Below are 17929 nucleotides of genomic sequence, written 5' to 3' on the forward strand. Positions count from 1 at the left end.
GCGCAGGCTCAGCGGCCATGGCTCACGGGCCGAGCCGCTCCGCGGCATGTGGTATCCTCCCGGACCAGGGCACGAACCCGTGTCCCCTGCATCGGCAGGCGGACTCTCAACCACTGCGCCACCAGGGAAGCCCCCAGTGGTAGATTTTTTAATGTTAATGTATTGTTCTTCACTCTCCACAGCCTGTGGCCCTCTTGTCTTTTCCCATTTGGCTTCCCAGGCTGGGGGTCTGGGATGGTGAGTGCTAAGTCATCACACCAAGACTGAGATCCACTCATGCAGTCTCGCTGTGTGACTCTCCTCAATGACATTCTACCCCACAGACACAACTCCTGATGTCAGTACTAATTTTTGCCTCTCTTTGGTTTCCCTCATCCCCATAATTATCCATGCGTACAGAAGGTTGAAGAACGGGTGCCTTTTCAGGTGTTTCTCCTCCCTCACACCTGCCTACTGATGTCTGCCATCTTTTATTTCCATTCCAGGGGAAGCCATATATCTTTGACCGTGTATTCCCTCCAAACACGACTCAGGAGCAAGTTTATCATGCGTGTGCCATGCAGATTGTCAAAGGTAATGAATGTATTTTTAGAATGTATTTTTTTCAGGCTCCTCATTCCCTACCCCACTTCTCTCTACCAGTGTTCTTTCTCTGCCATCTCTTCAGATGTCCTTGCTGGCTACAATGGCACCATTTTTGCTTATGGACAGACATCCTCAGGGAAGACACATACTATGGAGGTGAGGGTTCTGACTTTTATGGGAATGAGGAGCTGGGAGTGTTAATAGGAGGCCAAGGAATCTCAGTGGGGAAAGATCTAGGAATTGAGGGCTGCCTGGTACAGAGGATGAACGGAGGGCAGCGTTATGGTGGAAGTTCAATGGAATCCCTTCAGCCTGCTGCAGTTCACTCTCCTTTCCACTACTCCAGTTTTCTTCTTTTCACCTGGAAAAGCAGCAGCAATGAAAGTCCAGAGGGCTGCTCAGTTCCCTCCTCCTTCCACTAGAAGGTAGTGACCATCCCCTAAGTTAGGATAGTCTCCTTAGCAGCTGTTACCTCTGTGTTCATCTGCATACCTCCGAGTTGTCTGATTCCTCCTGAGCCCAGCCTCATTCCAGAATATCCTTACTCCCCAGGGAAAGCTGCATGACCCCCAGCTGATGGGAATCATTCCTCGAATTGCCCAAGACATCTTCAACCACATCTACTCCATGGATGAGAACCTTGAGTTCCACATCAAGGTGATCAGGGCATGACTGCTGGGCATCCTCTTATGGGACTGGGAGGGGAAGATCTAGTATGAACCCACTGAGATCCTGGCGCCCCAACTTATTCTCCACTGTGGTTACCTAAGTTCTTCTCTGCCAACATAGTCTCTTCTGCCCTTTCCCTCCCACCACCACCATTTGAGTGGGTTGCATTAGCCTGAGATCCCTGTATCAGATTTAAGATAGGCCCTCTTCACTTCATACTTCTCCTTTCTCCCCAACCAGGTTTCCTACTTTGAGATTTACCTGGACAAAATCCGTGACCTTCTGGATGGTGAGTGGTGTTTAACCCCAGTGGGTGGGTAGGGGTGAGGAGGGCAAGGAAGAGAAAGATCACATTGCTTTTGGGCTCTTGGGTTTTGGTACTGTTTGGTGAGTGATGCAGCAGGCACACAAGGACACACACACTTGTACTCATGTCCCTTGCCTCCACTCACCAAGAATTTCCCCAAACCGAAAGGGTCAGAAGATGAGCTTAGATGCCCAGGCCCACATATAAACAGCCTGAGTCTAGCTGCAGCCCTGGGGCTGGAATCCTGCAGGAGGAAAAACAGCCTTCAGCGCATGCAGGGAGATTAAGCTTCACAGGGGAGTCTTCCTCCCTCTTGCACAAAGAAGAATCCACCATCCGAGTAGACTGCAGCGTGCAGGGGTTGGGGAGGTGGGGGGCTGGAGGTGCTGGCCTTGCTCACCCTGAATTGTCTTGATTCAGTGACCAAGACAAATCTGTCTGTGCACGAGGACAAGAACCGAGTACCGTTTGTCAAGGTGAGAGTGGGGATGGGACAGCCAGGTGGGGCCAGTGTATTGAGAGTGCAGGTGTAGGAGGAGGGTAGACCAAAGGCCCACCCAGAAGTTGGAGGGCAGACATCCTGGTGGGGTGAGACATGCCAAGGGGCTGGGGAGAGTCCGGAGCCTGGGAAGAGGCACCGTCTTGAGAGGTCATTTGGTCACTGTGCAGGTAATTTAATTTGCAGATCAAAGTGTATGGGTCACTGTCCATTTGCCCCCTACAGGGTTGTACCGAGCGCTTTGTGTCCAGCCCAGAAGAAATTTTAGATGTGATTGATGAAGGGAAATCAAATCGTCATGTGGCTGTCACCAGTGAGTGGGGAGACAAGGGGATCTTGACTGTGGGGTCTGCCTCTCCTCTGTGCCCTGTGGGGCTGAGGGACGCGAAAGTGAGCAAGGGAAGGCTGTGTCCTCCAGAGGAGGAGGGACGCTTGTCTGTGTGACCCTGAGATCTGCTGCTGGGGAGACATAGGGGCTAGGCTAGTCCTGACGGACACCCCCTCTCTTGGCGGGTGGAGGCAGTGGTCCGTGGAAGCCGGGGCTGAGGGCTTCAGCTCCGCAGGGGTTGGTACAGGGACTGTTTCACCCTCCCTCCTACAGACATGAATGAACACAGCTCTCGAAGCCATAGCATCTTCCTCATCAATATCAAGCAGGAGAATATGGAGACCGAGCAGAAGCTCAGTGGGAAGCTGTATCTAGTGGACCTGGCAGGGAGCGAGAAGGTTGGGGGTCCTGTCAGGGTGGGGTGGGCAAGGAAGGAAGCCTTGGAGGGGGGTGGCCTTTTTGTAAATCAAAATAACTTTCTTGTTGAGCTAGAATTCACATACCATAAAGTTCACCATTTTAAAGCGTATAATTCAGTGACTTTCAGTATGTTTGGAAGGTTGTGCATCATCACCACTAATTCCAGAACATTTTCATCACCTGTTGACAGTCATGCCCTCTTCTCCCCTCCCCCACCCCCTGGCAACCACTAATCTACTTTCTGACTCTGGATTTGACTTTCTGGACATTGCACATAAATGGAATCGTATAACGTGTGTGTGTGTGTGTGTGTGTGGTGAGGTCTGTAGCAAGAGCGTTTAGGGGAACAGAGGAAGAGCCTTCTCTGTCCTCTTTCCCTCTCCCCGCCTCCTTGGACTAAGCCACCTTACGTGGAGAAGAGGTGGGGAGAGCCCACTCCCTCTGCAGCCGCTCACGACATACTCACCCCTTCGTGCCCTGGTAGGTCAGCAAGACTGGAGCAGAGGGAGCTGTGCTGGACGAGGCCAAGAATATCAACAAGTCCCTGTCAGCCCTGGGGAACGTGATCTCTGCGCTGGCTGAGGGCACAGTGAGTGCTCCTTAGGTGTCCGCACCCTTCAAGCCCCACCCTGTCTTCTGCCTGCTCCTAATGCCCCACCTCATCATGCCAATTCATGGGTTGCCCCGCCCCTAGTCAGCACCACCGTCCCTTCTTTATTTTTATTTTTTAAATTTTTTTGGCTGTGCCATGCAGCTTACAGGATCTCAGTTCCCTGACCAGGGATTGAACCCGGACCACAGCAGTGAAAGCCCGGAAGCCTAACCACTAGGCAACCAGAGAACTCCCCCACCATCCTTTCTGATTCCCCCGTTGAATTTTTTTTTCTGATTTGCGGCCTCTCTCTTCCCCCAGAAAAGCTACGTTCCATATCGTGACAGCAAAATGACACGGATTCTCCAGGACTCCTTGGGAGGAAACTGCCGGACAACCATGTTCATCTGCTGCTCACCGTCCAACTACAACGATGCGGAGACTAAGTCCACCCTGATGTTTGGACAGCGGTCCGTGGCAGGGTCCCCTACTCCCTGCCGCAGCCCCTGCTGCGCTCTCCCCTCAGGGTCTTGTGAGCCTTAACGGAGGTCTCATCTCTTCGTTCTCCTCTCCAGGGCAAAGACCATTAAGAACACTGCCTCCGTGAATCTGGAGTTGACTGCCGAGCAGTGGAAGAAGAAATATGAGAAGGAGAAGGAGAAGACAAAGGCTCAGAAGGAGACGATTGCAAAGCTGGAGACAGAGCTGAGCCGGTGGCGCAGTGGTTAGCAACGGGTCCTGTGGGTACAGGGAGCCAGAGAGGGCTCCTACGATCTCCGAGGGGGGCTGCGTTTCCGGAGGGGTGCAGTAGAGCAGTCATGAGAGAAAGCGAGAGCGGCTTGCCTGCCTTTACCCCCACTCCCCAAAAGGTTGACGGTCCACTTGGCAAGAGAGGTGGAGGCCTGGAGGTCTCCGCATTGTACAGTGAGGGAGGAAGGACCCTCGGATGCAGCTGTCCCTTCTCCCATCCCTCACCTTGTTCCACCCCTTTGCCAGGAGAGGACGTGCCAGAGACGGAGCGCCTGGCTGGGGAGGATGCTGCCCTGGGAGCTGAGCTCTGTGAGGAGACACCCGTGAACGACAACTCATCCATCGTGGTGCGCATCGCGCCTGAGGAGCGACAGAAGTACGAGGAGGAGATCCGCCGCCTCTACAAGCAGCTTGATGACAAGGTAAGGACAGTTGGGCAGGGCACAGAGGTGAGAGCCCAGTGGGATGGTAAGTGAGGGATTAAAGAAGTAGCTTATCCTGCCGTTTTTCTGATTTTAAAAGAGATGAATGTTCATTATTGAAAATGTGGAAGATAAATAAAAATATCTAGAAGAAAATTTAAATCATCTCCTCCCACCGTTCAGAAATAAAGCCACACAATTGAGATTATACTGTATATGTAACTTTGCATCCGATTTTTTCATTCCTCGTTGTATAATGAGCAGTTTCCTACTTTGTTAACAATTCTTCATAAAAGTATTTTAAAATAGCTGCCTAACAGTCCATTTATCAGAATGTATTTAACCATTTACTTATTTAAAGTCCTTCTAGGGTTTTTTGTTTGTTTGTTTTTTTGTTGGTTGGTTGGTTTTGCTATTATAAATCGCTCTGAAATGACTCTCTTTGTCTCTTGTGCGTAAGACTTTGCTTTGGAATGATTTGATTAGAATGGAGCGCTCGAGTGGGATTTCTCAGTTAAAGGATATGAACATTTAAAGCCTTTTGCTGTGCATTGTCAAGGTTATACCAGCTTCTAGGAAGAAAGGGATTAAAAAATGAGGGCAGGGGTCAAGGAAAGAAGCCGAGGGAAAGACCTCTTTCTTTTTTTAGGATGTGGAGTTTCTAAATCAAAGCCTAAACTAGCTGGATTTTTATCAGGATCCACGTGTACCCCAACCCTGTAATTCTACACTGGAAAGAGTAGCTCCCTTCACCCCGCCTTTACCCCTTTTGCCTCCAACAGGATGATGAGATCAACCAGCAGAGCCAACTCATAGAGAAGCTCAAGCAGCAGATGCTGGACCAGGAAGAGGTAATGGGAAGGAGGGCAAGACACGAGAGGAGAGGGTTGTGAGTTCATCCCTGAAAGGCATCAAAAAGACCTTTTCCTGATAAGATGGTAGAAGGGGCATTCTGCTTAGGGCTGCGTCACCCTCCAAGACTATAGAAATCCAGAAACTTAATTGGGGTTTTGCTTAAGGCACGGATGCCGGAGTCTGGGTGCTTCTTCATTCTGTTGCCCTACTTCTGTGAAGCAGAAAGCCCACTTCCTCTTGACTCTTGCTTTGGCCCTTGCTTCTCTCCTAGACCTATACCTGGGTGGGGGGCTCAGCTTCCCCAGACCAAGGGGCCATCGAAGTGGTCGCCGGCAGAGGACTCCCTCACGTGGCTTGCCCCTCCCTTGCAGCTGCTGGTGTCCACTCGAGGAGACAACGAGAAGGTCCAGCAGGAACTGAGCCACCTGCAGTCGGAGAACGACGCCGCGAAGGATGAGGTGAAGGAAGTGCTGCAGGCACTGGAGGAGCTGGCCATGAACTACGACCAGAAGTCCCAGGAGGTGGAGGAGAAGAGCCAGCAGAACCAGCTTCTGGTGGACGAGCTGTCTCAGAAGGTGGTGAGTAGCCGGCTGGGAGCTCCCTGGCCTCAGAGCATCCTCCACATCCAAAGGGACCTCTGCTTCCTGATAGGGCAGGATCACGTTTGCACCTTTGCACTGCCGTTCAGCGTGTCGTGGGACACTCCCCTACCCCGCCACCGCACTTTGCCCTTCTGACCCCCCTCTCTTCCAGACCCTTCTTCAGGGCTTGTGTTCTCTTCATAGCAGCCATCAGGGTCATGCATGAAGGGAGAGGCCTCCGCCTGGGCTGGGGAGGGGAGCAGGAAGATGGCGATGGGATGACCTGAAGGGCTGTCCCCAGGCCACTATGCTGTCCCTGGAGTCTGAGTTGCAGCGGCTACAGGAGGTCAGTGGACACCAGCGAAAACGAATTGCTGAGGTGCTGAATGGGCTGATGAAGGACCTGAGTGAGTTCAGTGTCATCGTGGGCAACGGGGAGATTAAGCTGGTGAGTGGAGAAAGAGGCGGCAGCCTTGTTCAGGTCATTCTTGTTCTGGGCACTGGTGGGAGGTGCCGGTGAGACAATCCAGGCCGTCAGGGATACTGGGAAGGGGGGCTGCCAAAGATCCAGGAAACACGCCTGCAAACTAGACACAGGAAAGCAGGTAGAAGTTTGCATAGACTCAACTGAAATACACATTCTAAATCCACACACCAACTGAAATTCACACTGCTGAATAAAGAAGCAGTGGAGATGTGCTTAGAGCAGAATTTGGAGATGGGAGCACAAAATTAGGAATGATATATGCAGATCTGTGGCAGTGACAGTGACCCATCTGGGTGATCAAGCAGGTCAGTTTGACTACAGAATATCCTATTGCTCTACAGGATGAAAGAAGGTGACTGTCAGAATTGGATCTTTAAGCACAGAGAGAGGGATTTAGTGTGAAATGACAGGTGATACAGAGCTGCTAGAAGTCATCTGGAACATACCCGTCCCACCCGAGTCCCTGTGTCTCTGGGTGTGTGTGCCTGGGGGCTAGGCCGAGTAGAAGGAAATGGATAAAGGGCTTCCCGGCAGCAGAGAGGCACCTCCTCCCTCCCTTGCTCTCCCACAGCCGGTGGAGATCAGCGGGGCCATCGAGGAGGAGTTCACTGTGGCCCGACTCTACATCAGCAAAATCAAATCCGAAGTCAAGTCTGTGGTTAAACGGTGCCGGCAGCTGGAGAACCTCCAGGTCGAATGTCACCGCAAGATGGAAGTGACTGGGCGGGAGCTCTCATCCTGCCAGCTTCTCATCTCCCAGGTGAGTGCGGAGGTCCAGGGCCTTTGGGTGCCATGGGAGAGGACGGGCAACTCTGTGCTTATGGGATAACTCCTAGCACCCACGTTTATGTCAAGAGCCTAGGGTCAACTGAAGTCAAGGACAGAAGAGCTGGGGGGGAAGCATGAGAGGGTCCAGGCTAGAGAAGTGAAGGATCGGGGGATACTGCCCTCTGATCCGAGAGGGTCTAAAGGAAGGGTCTCCAGAGGAATGTCCCTCGACCCTGCATCCCCGTGGGAGGTGTAGCAGGGAGGGAGGAGAGCTGGAGCTTATGGAGGTCTTCACTGCCTGGAGCTGGGTCCTTTGCTGCATCCATCTTCTTCCTCTGATGAACCCTCACCCCACCAGCACGAGGCCAAGATCCGCTCCCTGACGGAATACATGCAGAGCGTGGAGCTCAAGAAGCGGCACCTGGAAGAGTCCTATGACTCCCTGAGTGATGAGCTGGCCAAGCTCCAAGCCCAGGGTGAGGCCCTCTTAAACGTCCATCCCCCCCATCCTGGGATCTAAGATCGCAGAGGGGACAGGGAGGGAAAGTGACAAACATCACAGGAAACCACCCAACAGTACACTCACCAAAGCATTAGACTGAGATCGTGGAGTCCAACTCACGTGCTGCTTAGCACGCTTTTGCACGTAGCTCGTTTTCCATGAACCATAAACCCTGCATTGTTCTTTGTCCCTGCTGTATGAAATTGGACCATCCTCACCCAGAAGAATATCCCTGTGGGCCCATTCTGGGTAGACGTGCCTTGCTCTGCCTGGAGCTCTGGTCACAATGTGAAGTTCTGTCCGGAGGAGGTAGGTCTGATGTAAGCTGTCTTCCCTTCTCTCCCTCAGAAACTGTGCATGAAGTGGCCCTGAAGGATAAGGAGCCAGACACACAGGACTCAGAAGATGTGAAGGCGAGTGGGGAAGGCGTGGGGAGGACTGGGGCCCGGCAGGGCTGTGCTGGTCCTCACTGAGTGGGTGTCTGGGAGTCTAGCTGTGAGCTTGGGGTGGGGTTGTTTGCAGAAGGCCCTGGAGCTGCAGATGGACAGCCACCGGGAGGCCCATCACCGGCAGCTGGCCCGGCTCCGGGACGAGATCAATGAGAAGCAGAAGACCATTGATGAGCTCAAAGAGTAAGAGTTCCCCAGGGCAGCTCGTCTCTACCCAGTCCCCTCCCCTTGCTGTGCCTACTCAGATGCTCCCTCTTGCACCAGGATCCGGTTCTTTAACTTCCATGTGTCATTCCCCTGACAATGACACGATTTTGCAGCCCAACTCCAGGAGGTACAAGGAGTGAGGACTACTCCCTACCTGCAAGGCTATTCTGATTAGATAGCTCAGGGCCACTCACTCTGTCACGGAAGCAGTGGCCTGAGTCTGCCTCTGATACCCGAAGGTAGATGCATCAACACTACCAGGACTCACGTGTAGAAGAAGGAAAGTGTTTGAGGAGCTGGGCTTCCCTTTGCCTCTCGCTGACATCTTTTTGTTCTCCCCAATACCTCCTTGCCCTCCGCAGCCTGAATCAGAAGCTCCAGTTAGAGCTGGAGAAGCTTCAGGCTGACTATGAGAAGCTGAAGAATGAAGAACATGAGAAAAGCACCAAACTCCAGGAGCTGACGTGAGTGATGGGTCTGCCTGCAGACCCTACTCAGACATACTGCAGAGGCAAGACACAATCTAGATGTGAATATGGTGACCACAGGAAGCAAGTGCCTCAGTAGAACAGTTTGATGGGGTGGGGAAGGGGGAAAAAAGGAGGCTTCTGTTCAATATTAGCAGACATGGAAGGATGTGGGTGATGTTTTGTGACGTGTAAAAAGCAGGTTACAAACAGTAGGAGTGGTATAATCCCATAATAGTTATGTGGGATATGCATGCATGGAAGAGTCTGGAAAGATGGACACCAGAATGTCCACGGTGGTTTGATCTGTAAGTAGGAGAATCATGGGCTTTTTATGGAACTCGTTTACTTATCTTTGTTTTTTCTTTTCTAATTTCTGCACTGTGAACATGGGTAACTTGTGTAATAAATAATAATAAAATATAGATCAAAGGAATGGAGGAGGGAGGAGAGAGGGAGGCAGGGAGGCCCTGAGGGATTCTTCTGTTTCCCTCTTCCTCCAGATTTCTGTATGAGCGACACGAGCAGTCCAAGCAGGACCTCAAGGGTCTGGAGGAGACAGTTGTGAGTGGTTTCCTTCTCTGCCAGTTTAACAGGGTGTGGGTGGAGGGCTTCAGTTCTTCCTCCCGATTTCTTCCTAACCCCATTCCTCCTTGCCTTTCTGCAAAGGCAGACTGTGGCATGATCAGGACCCACCTTTTCCTAAAGGATGAGTGACTCACTTGTCTAGAGAGACTAAAGGGTCCAGTAATTTTGGAGGGGGAACGGTGACCGGGTATTTGGAGGCCCCCAATTTTTCATCATTGTTTCCAGGCCCGGGAACTCCAGACCCTCCACAACCTTCGCAAGCTGTTCGTTCAAGACGTCACGACTCGAGTCAAGAAAGTGAGTGCCGTCTTGGGGTCTTCCCAGCCGCCGTATCCTCCCCCTGTCCTCAGGCTTCTCCAGACCCCGTGGCCTTCAGTGGGGCTGGCTTGGCCTGGTCTGGGTGGGACCTGATTGGCCTCAGGACAGCCACACCTTTCCCCTGCCTCTGTCTCTCATCAGAGTGCAGAAATGGAGCCCGAGGACAGTGGGGGGATTCACTCCCAAAAGCAGAAGATTTCCTTTCTTGAGAACAACCTGGAACAGCTTACAAAGGTTCACAAACAGGTAAGAGTGAGGGTAAGGGGTGAAGAGAACTCTTGAGGCCGGGAGCCTAGGATACCTAAATCTTTGGAGGCCCTTGGATTTAGGAAAATCTACTTGCATGTTTTCCTTCCTTTTCCCTTTTCCCTTTCCTACTAATCCCTTCTTTATCCCGTATTTGGTTCCACTTTTACCTTGTTCTTGGTTCTATGCCTGTTTTCCCTTTCCCAAAGCTCCCAGCCTGCCTCTGCTCCAAGTGGAATTCCCCAGGCCTACGCTGTTGGAGGGAAAGGTTGAAACTGATAGAGGTTTCAGAGGCCTGGGGCCGTGACCGTACACAAGGGATACTGGTCAGACGTTAGCCAGAGATGGAGAGCAGAGAGACAAGAAGCCAGGAAGCTGGGCTTTCTCTCATGGAGAGGACTCCCTCTGCCTAGGCCTGGGGCAGGCACACAGGGCAATTACATGATGTCCTCAGACGGCCCAACCGGCCCCTGGTCAGGGCCAGTGAAAACTCCTGTGTATTAAGTTGCTGCCTCTCTATCCCCCTCCTTGCTGCTGCGGTTCCTTAGGTGGAAGACTGGGTTTCCAAGGTATGGGGTGGGGAGGTGGAAGGGGCAGTCCAAAGGAGTCAGGACAGGAAATGTTTGGTGCATACATAGCAGGAGCACCCTGGCTAGTGCCAAATAGCTGAGCCTTGAAGACAGATGCAACAGACTGTCAACTGGCTCTTTTAACTGATTCGTAAAATAAACCCTAACCTATGCTTCATTCCCTTCTTTTTGAATCCACCTTAAAATTCGTTTTAAATTCACATTCTCATTAAACTACAGCTTAAACTTCTTTTCTTCCCAGTGCCATACCCAGCATATATAGTAAATACCCAGTACACCTTCTTATTTTTTTAAATAATGAAGAAAATCCTAGAACTGTGGCCCAATGATAGTCCACAGGGTTTATTTATTTTATTTGGACCTGCAGAGGGCTTTAGTACCATCTTTCCCCCTTTACCTGTTATAAAACAGTGTGAACAACATTATAGAAAAGTTGAAAGGGAAGAAACATTTGTAATCGGTTTTGCCATTCTTTTTAATTTCTGTGTTCATTTTCCTTCTTAATCCAAATGCATATTACATTGCTTTTTTCCCCAATTTTTTTCATTGTAGTAAAGTACACATAACATAAAATGTATGACCTTTAATCATTTTAAGTGCACCATTTGGTGGCCTTAAATCCATTTGTAATGTTTTGCAACCATCACCACCATCCCTCTCCAGAGATAAGTCTTTTCTTCCTGTAGAACTGAAACTCCATCCCCATTAAATAATAACTCCTCATTCCCTACTCCTCCACCCCCTGGCAACCCCCATTCTACTTTGTCTCTATAATTTTGACTACTCTAAGAATCTCACCTAAGTGGAATCATCTGGGATTTGTCCTTTTGTGACTTGTTCATTTCACTTAGCATAATGTCCTCCAGGTTCATCCACATTGTGGCCCGTTTCAGGAAATCACAGGCTGTTTTCCTTTTCCCCCATGAAGGCTCTGCCTCTGTTCTAAGTCTCAAAGACCAAAAGCTACTCACCTATAGGAGAGAGGACTCCTAATATCCTACCTCAGGGGACACAAGACTAGAAAGGAAAACATGAGCGATGTAGAAACCTCTCAGTCAACAGAATCTTAAAGAGCCAGGGCCATAACCCTATTACATATTAAGCTAAGTTACTGTCACAGCAAAACATTGTTTATAATCTGTAAATTGTCCAAAATTAAAGGGACAATTCTCCCAGTGTTCCCTGCTGCACTGATTTACCTGATATCTTCCAAGGCCGGCTCCTTCTGCAATCTGTAGGGCCCTAGTCATTGTGTGAAACCTTGTAAAAAAGATCAGGAAGTCTTTTCTGGCTGCAAGGTGGTTGCTACCACGCTGTAGCTTAATTTAAATGGGGAGAGGGACAGCCCAGGAAATCCTTGAACATGAAGGTAATGAGCACAAATGTTTGTGAGACTTCAAAACATTTTCTTTCCTTCCTATGGGGCGGCCATGTGTGTGTGTGTGTCTGTGTCTGTGTGTCTGTGTGTCTGTGTGTGTGTGTGTATGGTACGTGGGCTCCTGTATTCCAGCTTCTGCTCCTGCTCTACACTGCACCTAACCTGCTCTCAATACCATCTCCACCCTCCAAACTGCTACTGTGCTCTTGCTGCCTCGCCCTGTGCATGCCCACAAAACCATCTCTGGGGGAGGGGGAGGGGCCTCATTCCCATGGTTGCCCTGGGGCCGTTGGTCTGGCACCAGCTGTGAGATACCAGGGGGTTGGTGGTGCTTAGGCCAGGAGGAGACTGGAACTCTTGCCATCCCAAGCGTTCTGGGCTACAGAGGAGTTGGCATGTTTTTGCTGCCTGGAAAATGATGTAACTTTTTAATGCCTGACCACCGTTTGCTAAAGGGAGAAGGAAAGAACGGCCAGAACAGCAATTAGGTAAAGGGAATGAGGCCTTTGGAGGAAACGACATGGTCTCCACCTCCCCTGACATGACTTTTCCTTATTCTCTCTCCCACCCGCACCCCCGACTCTGCTGCCTTGTTCGCCTCTCTCCCTGCCTCTTTGCCGGGGCTCGTCCCACAGCTGGTACGTGACAATGCAGATCTGCGTTGTGAGCTTCCTAAGTTGGAAAAACGACTTAGGGCTACGGCTGAGAGAGTTAAGGCCCTGGAGGGTGCACTGAAGGAGGCCAAGGAGGGCGCCATGAAGGACAAACGCCGGTACCAGCAGGAGGTGGACCGCATCAAGGAGGCCGTTCGGTACAAGAGCTCCGGCAAACGGGGCCATTCTGCCCAGATTGGTGAGTGGGGAGTGGGCGCCAGCAAATTCCTCAGTGTAACCCCACCCCAGCCTCACCCCACCACCACTACAAAAAAGTAGAAAAGTGAATTACCTTACATGCAACTCAGTTCAGCTCTAGCTAAATGACCTTGTAGGGCAACTGCAAGGTAACAGATAGCCTCTTCACGGTCATTTTCCTTTCTTTGCCACAGCCAAACCCGTCCGGCCTGGCCACTACCCAGCATCTTCACCCACCAACCCCTATGGCACCCGGAGCCCTGAGTGCATCAGTTACACTAACAGCCTCTTCCAGAACTACCAGAATTTGTACCTGCAGGCTGCACCCAGCTCCACCTCAGATACGTAGTGAGTGCCCAAGGGCGGGCTGAAGTCCCAACCCAAGGCTCTCTGCACCCTGTAAGGCATAAGACTGGGTTAATTATTGGGTGGGACTTAATTCCTTTCCTAAGTAGCTTCATTTCTAACCCTTTCTCAACTTCACACCTTTGATTAGAAAGCGGGCATCCGCCCTCCCAGCCTGAGGCCATGTTTGTTGTCCTCTGATCTCTGGGAATGGGAGGGGTGGATGGCTTCATCCCTGAGGGTGAGGTGGATCAGTGGTCCTCGGAATAGTGGGAGATGGGTGCCAGAGGTTGCATCTCTCTCCTCTGTTCCATCCAGCTTTGCAAACTCCTGTACCAGCAGTGGGGCCACATCTTCTGGAGGCCCCTTGGCTTCCTACCAGAAGGCCAACATGGACAATGGTGAGTGAAAAAGATGGGTAACCAGCCTGTGGGATCCCCAGGGCAAGTTGAAAAGTATCAGAAAAGTAAGTGACCCTGCACCCACAGCTCAAACACTGCATCCCTTCAGGGTCTTGGACCCTTAGAAGTGGATTGCTCCGGTCACGTGCTTGTCCCAACCCTTACCTTCCTTTCCCCTTCTCCTCTCCTCTGTGAGGGCTCAGGGAGGCTTTTCCTCAAACAAAATAATGATGCAGCTTGGGGTAGTTGAAGACGAGTGCCACAGACCCAGATGGCAGCTATGTTGCCAAGACACTTACCTTTTTCTCCAAGGGATTAGGATGAGAGAGGGTTTGAGGAGACCGTTAGTAACACCCAATCTCTTTTTTCCTTCTTCCATTCTTGTGTTCTCCATGATGTTCTCTTCAGGAAATGCCACAGATATCAATGACAATAGGTACGCCGCCGGTTGCCACTGCTCTTGGGCTCTCTGGGTGGGACCAGAAGAAATGGTTACATTTCCCTCATGCCTTACTTAGAGGTTCGCTGGAGACTTTGGGGAAAGGAGGAGGAAATGAGAACCATTCTCGCCATCACTGTGTTGTCCAGGAGGTCCAGTCACCCCCTGCCTTGGTGTAGAACACTGTCCCCTCCTCCAGCTCTCCCTGTGGTTCCTCCCCATGCCAGCTATGGGGGCTGGGAGAAAACGCCATGGACATCTGATGACCTGGGTTTCCCTCCTACTTTGAGGAACTTTGTGACCTTGGGCAAGTCAGCTCTATCTCTCTGGCCTTGATTTGCCCTGTATTCCTGCCCTTCATTATCTCACAGGGATGCTGAGAGAGCAAAGTGACAGGAGTGCTTCATTTATACGGAGCTGGCAATACTGTGATTATGCTGGGTCTCTTCTTCCAGGAGTGACCTGCCATGCGGCTACGAGGCTGAAGACCAGGCCAAGCTGTTCCCTCTCCACCAAGAGACGGCAGCCAGCTAATCTCCCACACGGGCTGCTGCATACCTGCACTTTCAGGTAGTTTCAGGCCGCTTCCTCTGACCAGCCTCAGGTTGCCTCCTTTCTTGCCCTCAGCTTCTTTGTTTCTCCTGCTATTTTTTAAATCATCTCAAAACTTTTACTATATAGTTGCCCCTCAACTCCTGCTGTCCCCTCCCTGGGGCTACATCAGAACTGCCTGGTGTCCCCTAGGCACTGGCCTCCCCTCCCACCTTGTGCTTGGCCATAGTGGGAACCACAGTACTGCCTTTCTGCCACTAGGGGTCGCTGCAACATGTCAAAAGAAGTGGGCAAGGGCAGTGTCCATCTAGAGCCCCAACACAGGTCACAGAACCTAGTAGTTATTAGGAGACCTTGGGAGATCTCTGTGTCCTATACTCCTCATATCTGTATATGTCACCAATGAGCTTTAGCAAATGCCCCAGGAAGTCTAACTTTTTGTTCCTCTAGCTGCTGTATCAGCAATCCCCTCCAGTCTTGCTAGTGGAGGTGGAAAACAGCTGTGTGCCCACCTCCAAGCCCCACCTTCACCTCTGTCATGGGTCCTCTCCCCCGTTCCCTGTGCTCTCTTAGCAGCACAGGCACCTTCCTGGTTCTTGTGTGTCACCAGGCTTCTCGCCAGGGTTGCTTTATGGCTCAAAACGGGCACTGGGATCCTGTTTTATTGTCCACCTTGGATCCTCGGAGAACGAGAAACGAGAGAACATGGCCAGTCTCCTAGTGGGCGGCATCCAAGCTGAGCCCTCTCCAGGGGTTTTCCAGAGTAATAGGCCAGGCACACGCAGGCAGAAAGGCATGAGAAGCAAGCAGTGGGAATGGGGGAGGGAGAGTTAGGGAAGGCCAGCGGGTGGAGGAGCAGGAGCTGGCAGGGTGGCATCTGGCTGTTGATATCAAAGGAACAGGGCTGTAAACCCAAGTTGGTACAGATGCCACCCCGTTCCTCTTCAGTAACCGGGCTGTAAGGTGGTTCCTCACAACCTCTTTCTCTTTCTTCCCCAGTTTCTAAGAGGGACTGAGGCCTCTTCTCTCAGCATGCTGCAAACCTGTGGTCTCTGATACTAACTCCCTCCCCAATCCTTGTTGTCTGACTGTACTATGTATGATGTCTTCTCTTACTCTGTATCTCTTTGTACTCTGTATATCAAAAGCTGCTGCTATGTCTCTCTCTTCTCTCTGTCATACTCTTTAGTATCTAATGATGTATTTAGCAATTTCTAAGCATAGTATATACCCTCCTCATTTGGGGCCATAGGGAGGAGGGTCAGTGTTTCTTCTTCCTCTCCTATATGCATCTCTCACACTGAATGGTGTTAGTCACGGAGATGATAAAAGGAAAATGGGAGCTAGAGGGCTGTGATCCTTCACAAACCCACACACACACGTGCACGCACACAAAGCCTTAAGCAGAAGAATGTCTTAGCGTCATGAGAAGATACAGAAATAGACTCTTCCTCCCTCCTCTTCCACATTTAGCACAGGGGAGGGTAAAATGGAAGGACTGCTTAAATTATACGGTGAATTTTCGTCAGACACCCCTCACCCAAACGGAGGGGTTCTGGGTGTGCGCCTCTGCCCCCCGAAGTCTGCCTTTTGCCTCCCTCTTCCTGTGCCCCCTGGACAACCAAGAACATGGATTGCTCAAGGGACCACTTCCCTTTCTCCTCAAAACTCCTTTTGGTATTCTCTACCCCAGAGCTCATGACCAGAACCCAAAGCTGCTTAAAATTATTTTGAAAAATTGAGGAGGCCAACCCATTTCCAACAATCTGTCAAATGGTTGCTCATCTGTCCACGGTGATAGTTATAGCCAAGCGTAAGCAAAATGATTCCTTCTTTGGCTTTGGGGGTAAACAGACTGGAAAATTCCTAAGTATTTTTTTGCCACAGTGATGGGCTGGATTCATTTCTCTGTCCCATATTGGGCTGCATGTTCTTCCCATCTCCACCTTTCGGTTTGGGGGCTTCCAGTTCATTGGCAAAATAGGTATCTCGAAATGCCTTCCTTTCAAGCTGGAGCCTGACTTTTCCCCGATGATACACATTAAAAAATGTTTTTTTTCCAAAAAGAATTCCCTCTGTAATGTCCTCATCTGGTATTAAGTGCACTTTAAAGAAAAGGGCAGGGCAGATTTTCCAGAGGTGGAGGAGCCCAAGGGCTTGACCCAGGGGGCTCCCACACTCCCTATGGAATTGACAGGACTATTGTTTTGTTTTCATATCCTGTCCTACCACATGGTGCTAAGGTGGCTTTCCAGGTAACTGCAGGGATGGAGAGTGGAGGTCACAAGCCAGTCCAAATCAAGAAATATAACCTGGTGTCCAGACAGCCAGTCTTATCTGGGATGGAAGAACAGGGTAGCAGGGCAACCCATCACCTAGTTTCTCAGTCAGGAAAGAAAGCTCAGTGTGAGTGTCAGCTGGTAAATACAGCCTGTATTGGCCTGTGACTCCTTCAAGGGAAAAAGTCCTTTCTCCCTTTACCTGTTAGGCCCTTTTTAGCAATTAAGGAGAAATGCAGGGAAAAAATTATATATACCAGAGGGGTGTAGAATAAATCCAAGGCGGTGATATTCAAACATTTTTCAGAACCAATCTTATATAGAACCCTGATATAAAGAATAGCTAAAAGTGACGCAGACCTGGGCAGTTTGCATTTTTGTTGTTTGGTGGAAAATGCTTCACTGGTTGAGGAGCCCTTGAACAGTCCTTAAGAGACCCCAAGGATTTTGTAGAGTAGATTGAAAACCACTGCTCTGAGGAAAGGGGTTCAATCTGGCTCCCCTGCCCCAAGCAAAGAGGGAAAGGGTGGGGTTGGTGAGCCACGCTGCCTCCAGATGCAAGTGGAGAGGAAGGAAGATACCTGTGCACCTGGAGACTTGTGCTAATGTCGGCCAGCAGGGCGCCCACGAATCCAGTGAGCTTTATGTAATCTTGCCACCAAATGACTCTTTTAAAAACACAGAAGAAAACGTGAAGGTGTAGGGCAGATGAGGAGAGAGGTGACAGAGGGAACAGCCTTCTTTTTATCAAGATGTAAGGGAAATGTAATTCACTTACATAAATAAGAAACAACACACACACAAAGCCTTCACCAGAAGCTTCACTCCACATCCTCCTCCTCCCCCTCCTCCCACCCCCCTCACCACATTCCTTTCAGAGAGCCAGGGTCTCCACGAGGGGCACCTGGCCTGCCCCCTCACATCTGCCAAAATGTTGCATGCCAGCGTGAAAGACAAACGAAACTGCACCAACCCCAGTGTGTATTTACTTGATGTACATAGATACCTTTAAAATAAAATAAATTCAATGATGGCTCTCCGGTGTTGTAAGTCT

The 17929-nt window shown here is 50.6% G+C and overlaps 1 protein-coding gene across 2 annotated transcripts in view; it reads left to right on the forward strand.

Moving 5' to 3' along the window:
• Positions 1 to 17889, forward strand: part of KIF5A (kinesin family member 5A) — a 31774-nt gene extending 13885 nt beyond the window's left edge. For both annotated transcript variants that reach the window (XM_082637067.1, XM_082637066.1), the window contains exons 2-28: positions 486 to 573; positions 668 to 741; positions 1138 to 1242; positions 1495 to 1543; positions 1982 to 2037; positions 2286 to 2373; positions 2662 to 2786; positions 3293 to 3397; positions 3722 to 3870; positions 3976 to 4124; positions 4397 to 4572; positions 5355 to 5423; positions 5799 to 6005; positions 6310 to 6456; positions 7067 to 7255; positions 7622 to 7739; positions 8114 to 8178; positions 8288 to 8397; positions 8784 to 8885; positions 9392 to 9452; positions 9702 to 9773; positions 9936 to 10040; positions 12644 to 12860; positions 13054 to 13207; positions 13523 to 13605; positions 14014 to 14041; positions 14500 to 17889. In XM_082637067.1, coding sequence (XP_082493193.1) covers positions 558 to 573; positions 668 to 741; positions 1138 to 1242; positions 1495 to 1543; positions 1982 to 2037; positions 2286 to 2373; positions 2662 to 2786; positions 3293 to 3397; positions 3722 to 3870; positions 3976 to 4124; positions 4397 to 4572; positions 5355 to 5423; positions 5799 to 6005; positions 6310 to 6456; positions 7067 to 7255; positions 7622 to 7739; positions 8114 to 8178; positions 8288 to 8397; positions 8784 to 8885; positions 9392 to 9452; positions 9702 to 9773; positions 9936 to 10040; positions 12644 to 12860; positions 13054 to 13207; positions 13523 to 13605; positions 14014 to 14041; positions 14500 to 14578 — 2898 coding nt within the window. In that variant the 5' untranslated portion in view covers positions 486 to 557 and the 3' untranslated portion in view covers positions 14579 to 17889. The remainder of the gene's footprint in view (positions 1 to 485; positions 574 to 667; positions 742 to 1137; positions 1243 to 1494; positions 1544 to 1981; positions 2038 to 2285; positions 2374 to 2661; positions 2787 to 3292; positions 3398 to 3721; positions 3871 to 3975; positions 4125 to 4396; positions 4573 to 5354; positions 5424 to 5798; positions 6006 to 6309; positions 6457 to 7066; positions 7256 to 7621; positions 7740 to 8113; positions 8179 to 8287; positions 8398 to 8783; positions 8886 to 9391; positions 9453 to 9701; positions 9774 to 9935; positions 10041 to 12643; positions 12861 to 13053; positions 13208 to 13522; positions 13606 to 14013; positions 14042 to 14499) is intronic.
• Positions 17890 to 17929: the final 40 nt, after the last annotated feature.

This window comes from Mesoplodon mirus (assembly GCF_964341445.2).
Source record: "Mesoplodon mirus genome assembly, chromosome: 11".
NCBI classification, from domain to species: domain Eukaryota; kingdom Metazoa; phylum Chordata; class Mammalia; order Artiodactyla; family Ziphiidae; genus Mesoplodon; species Mesoplodon mirus.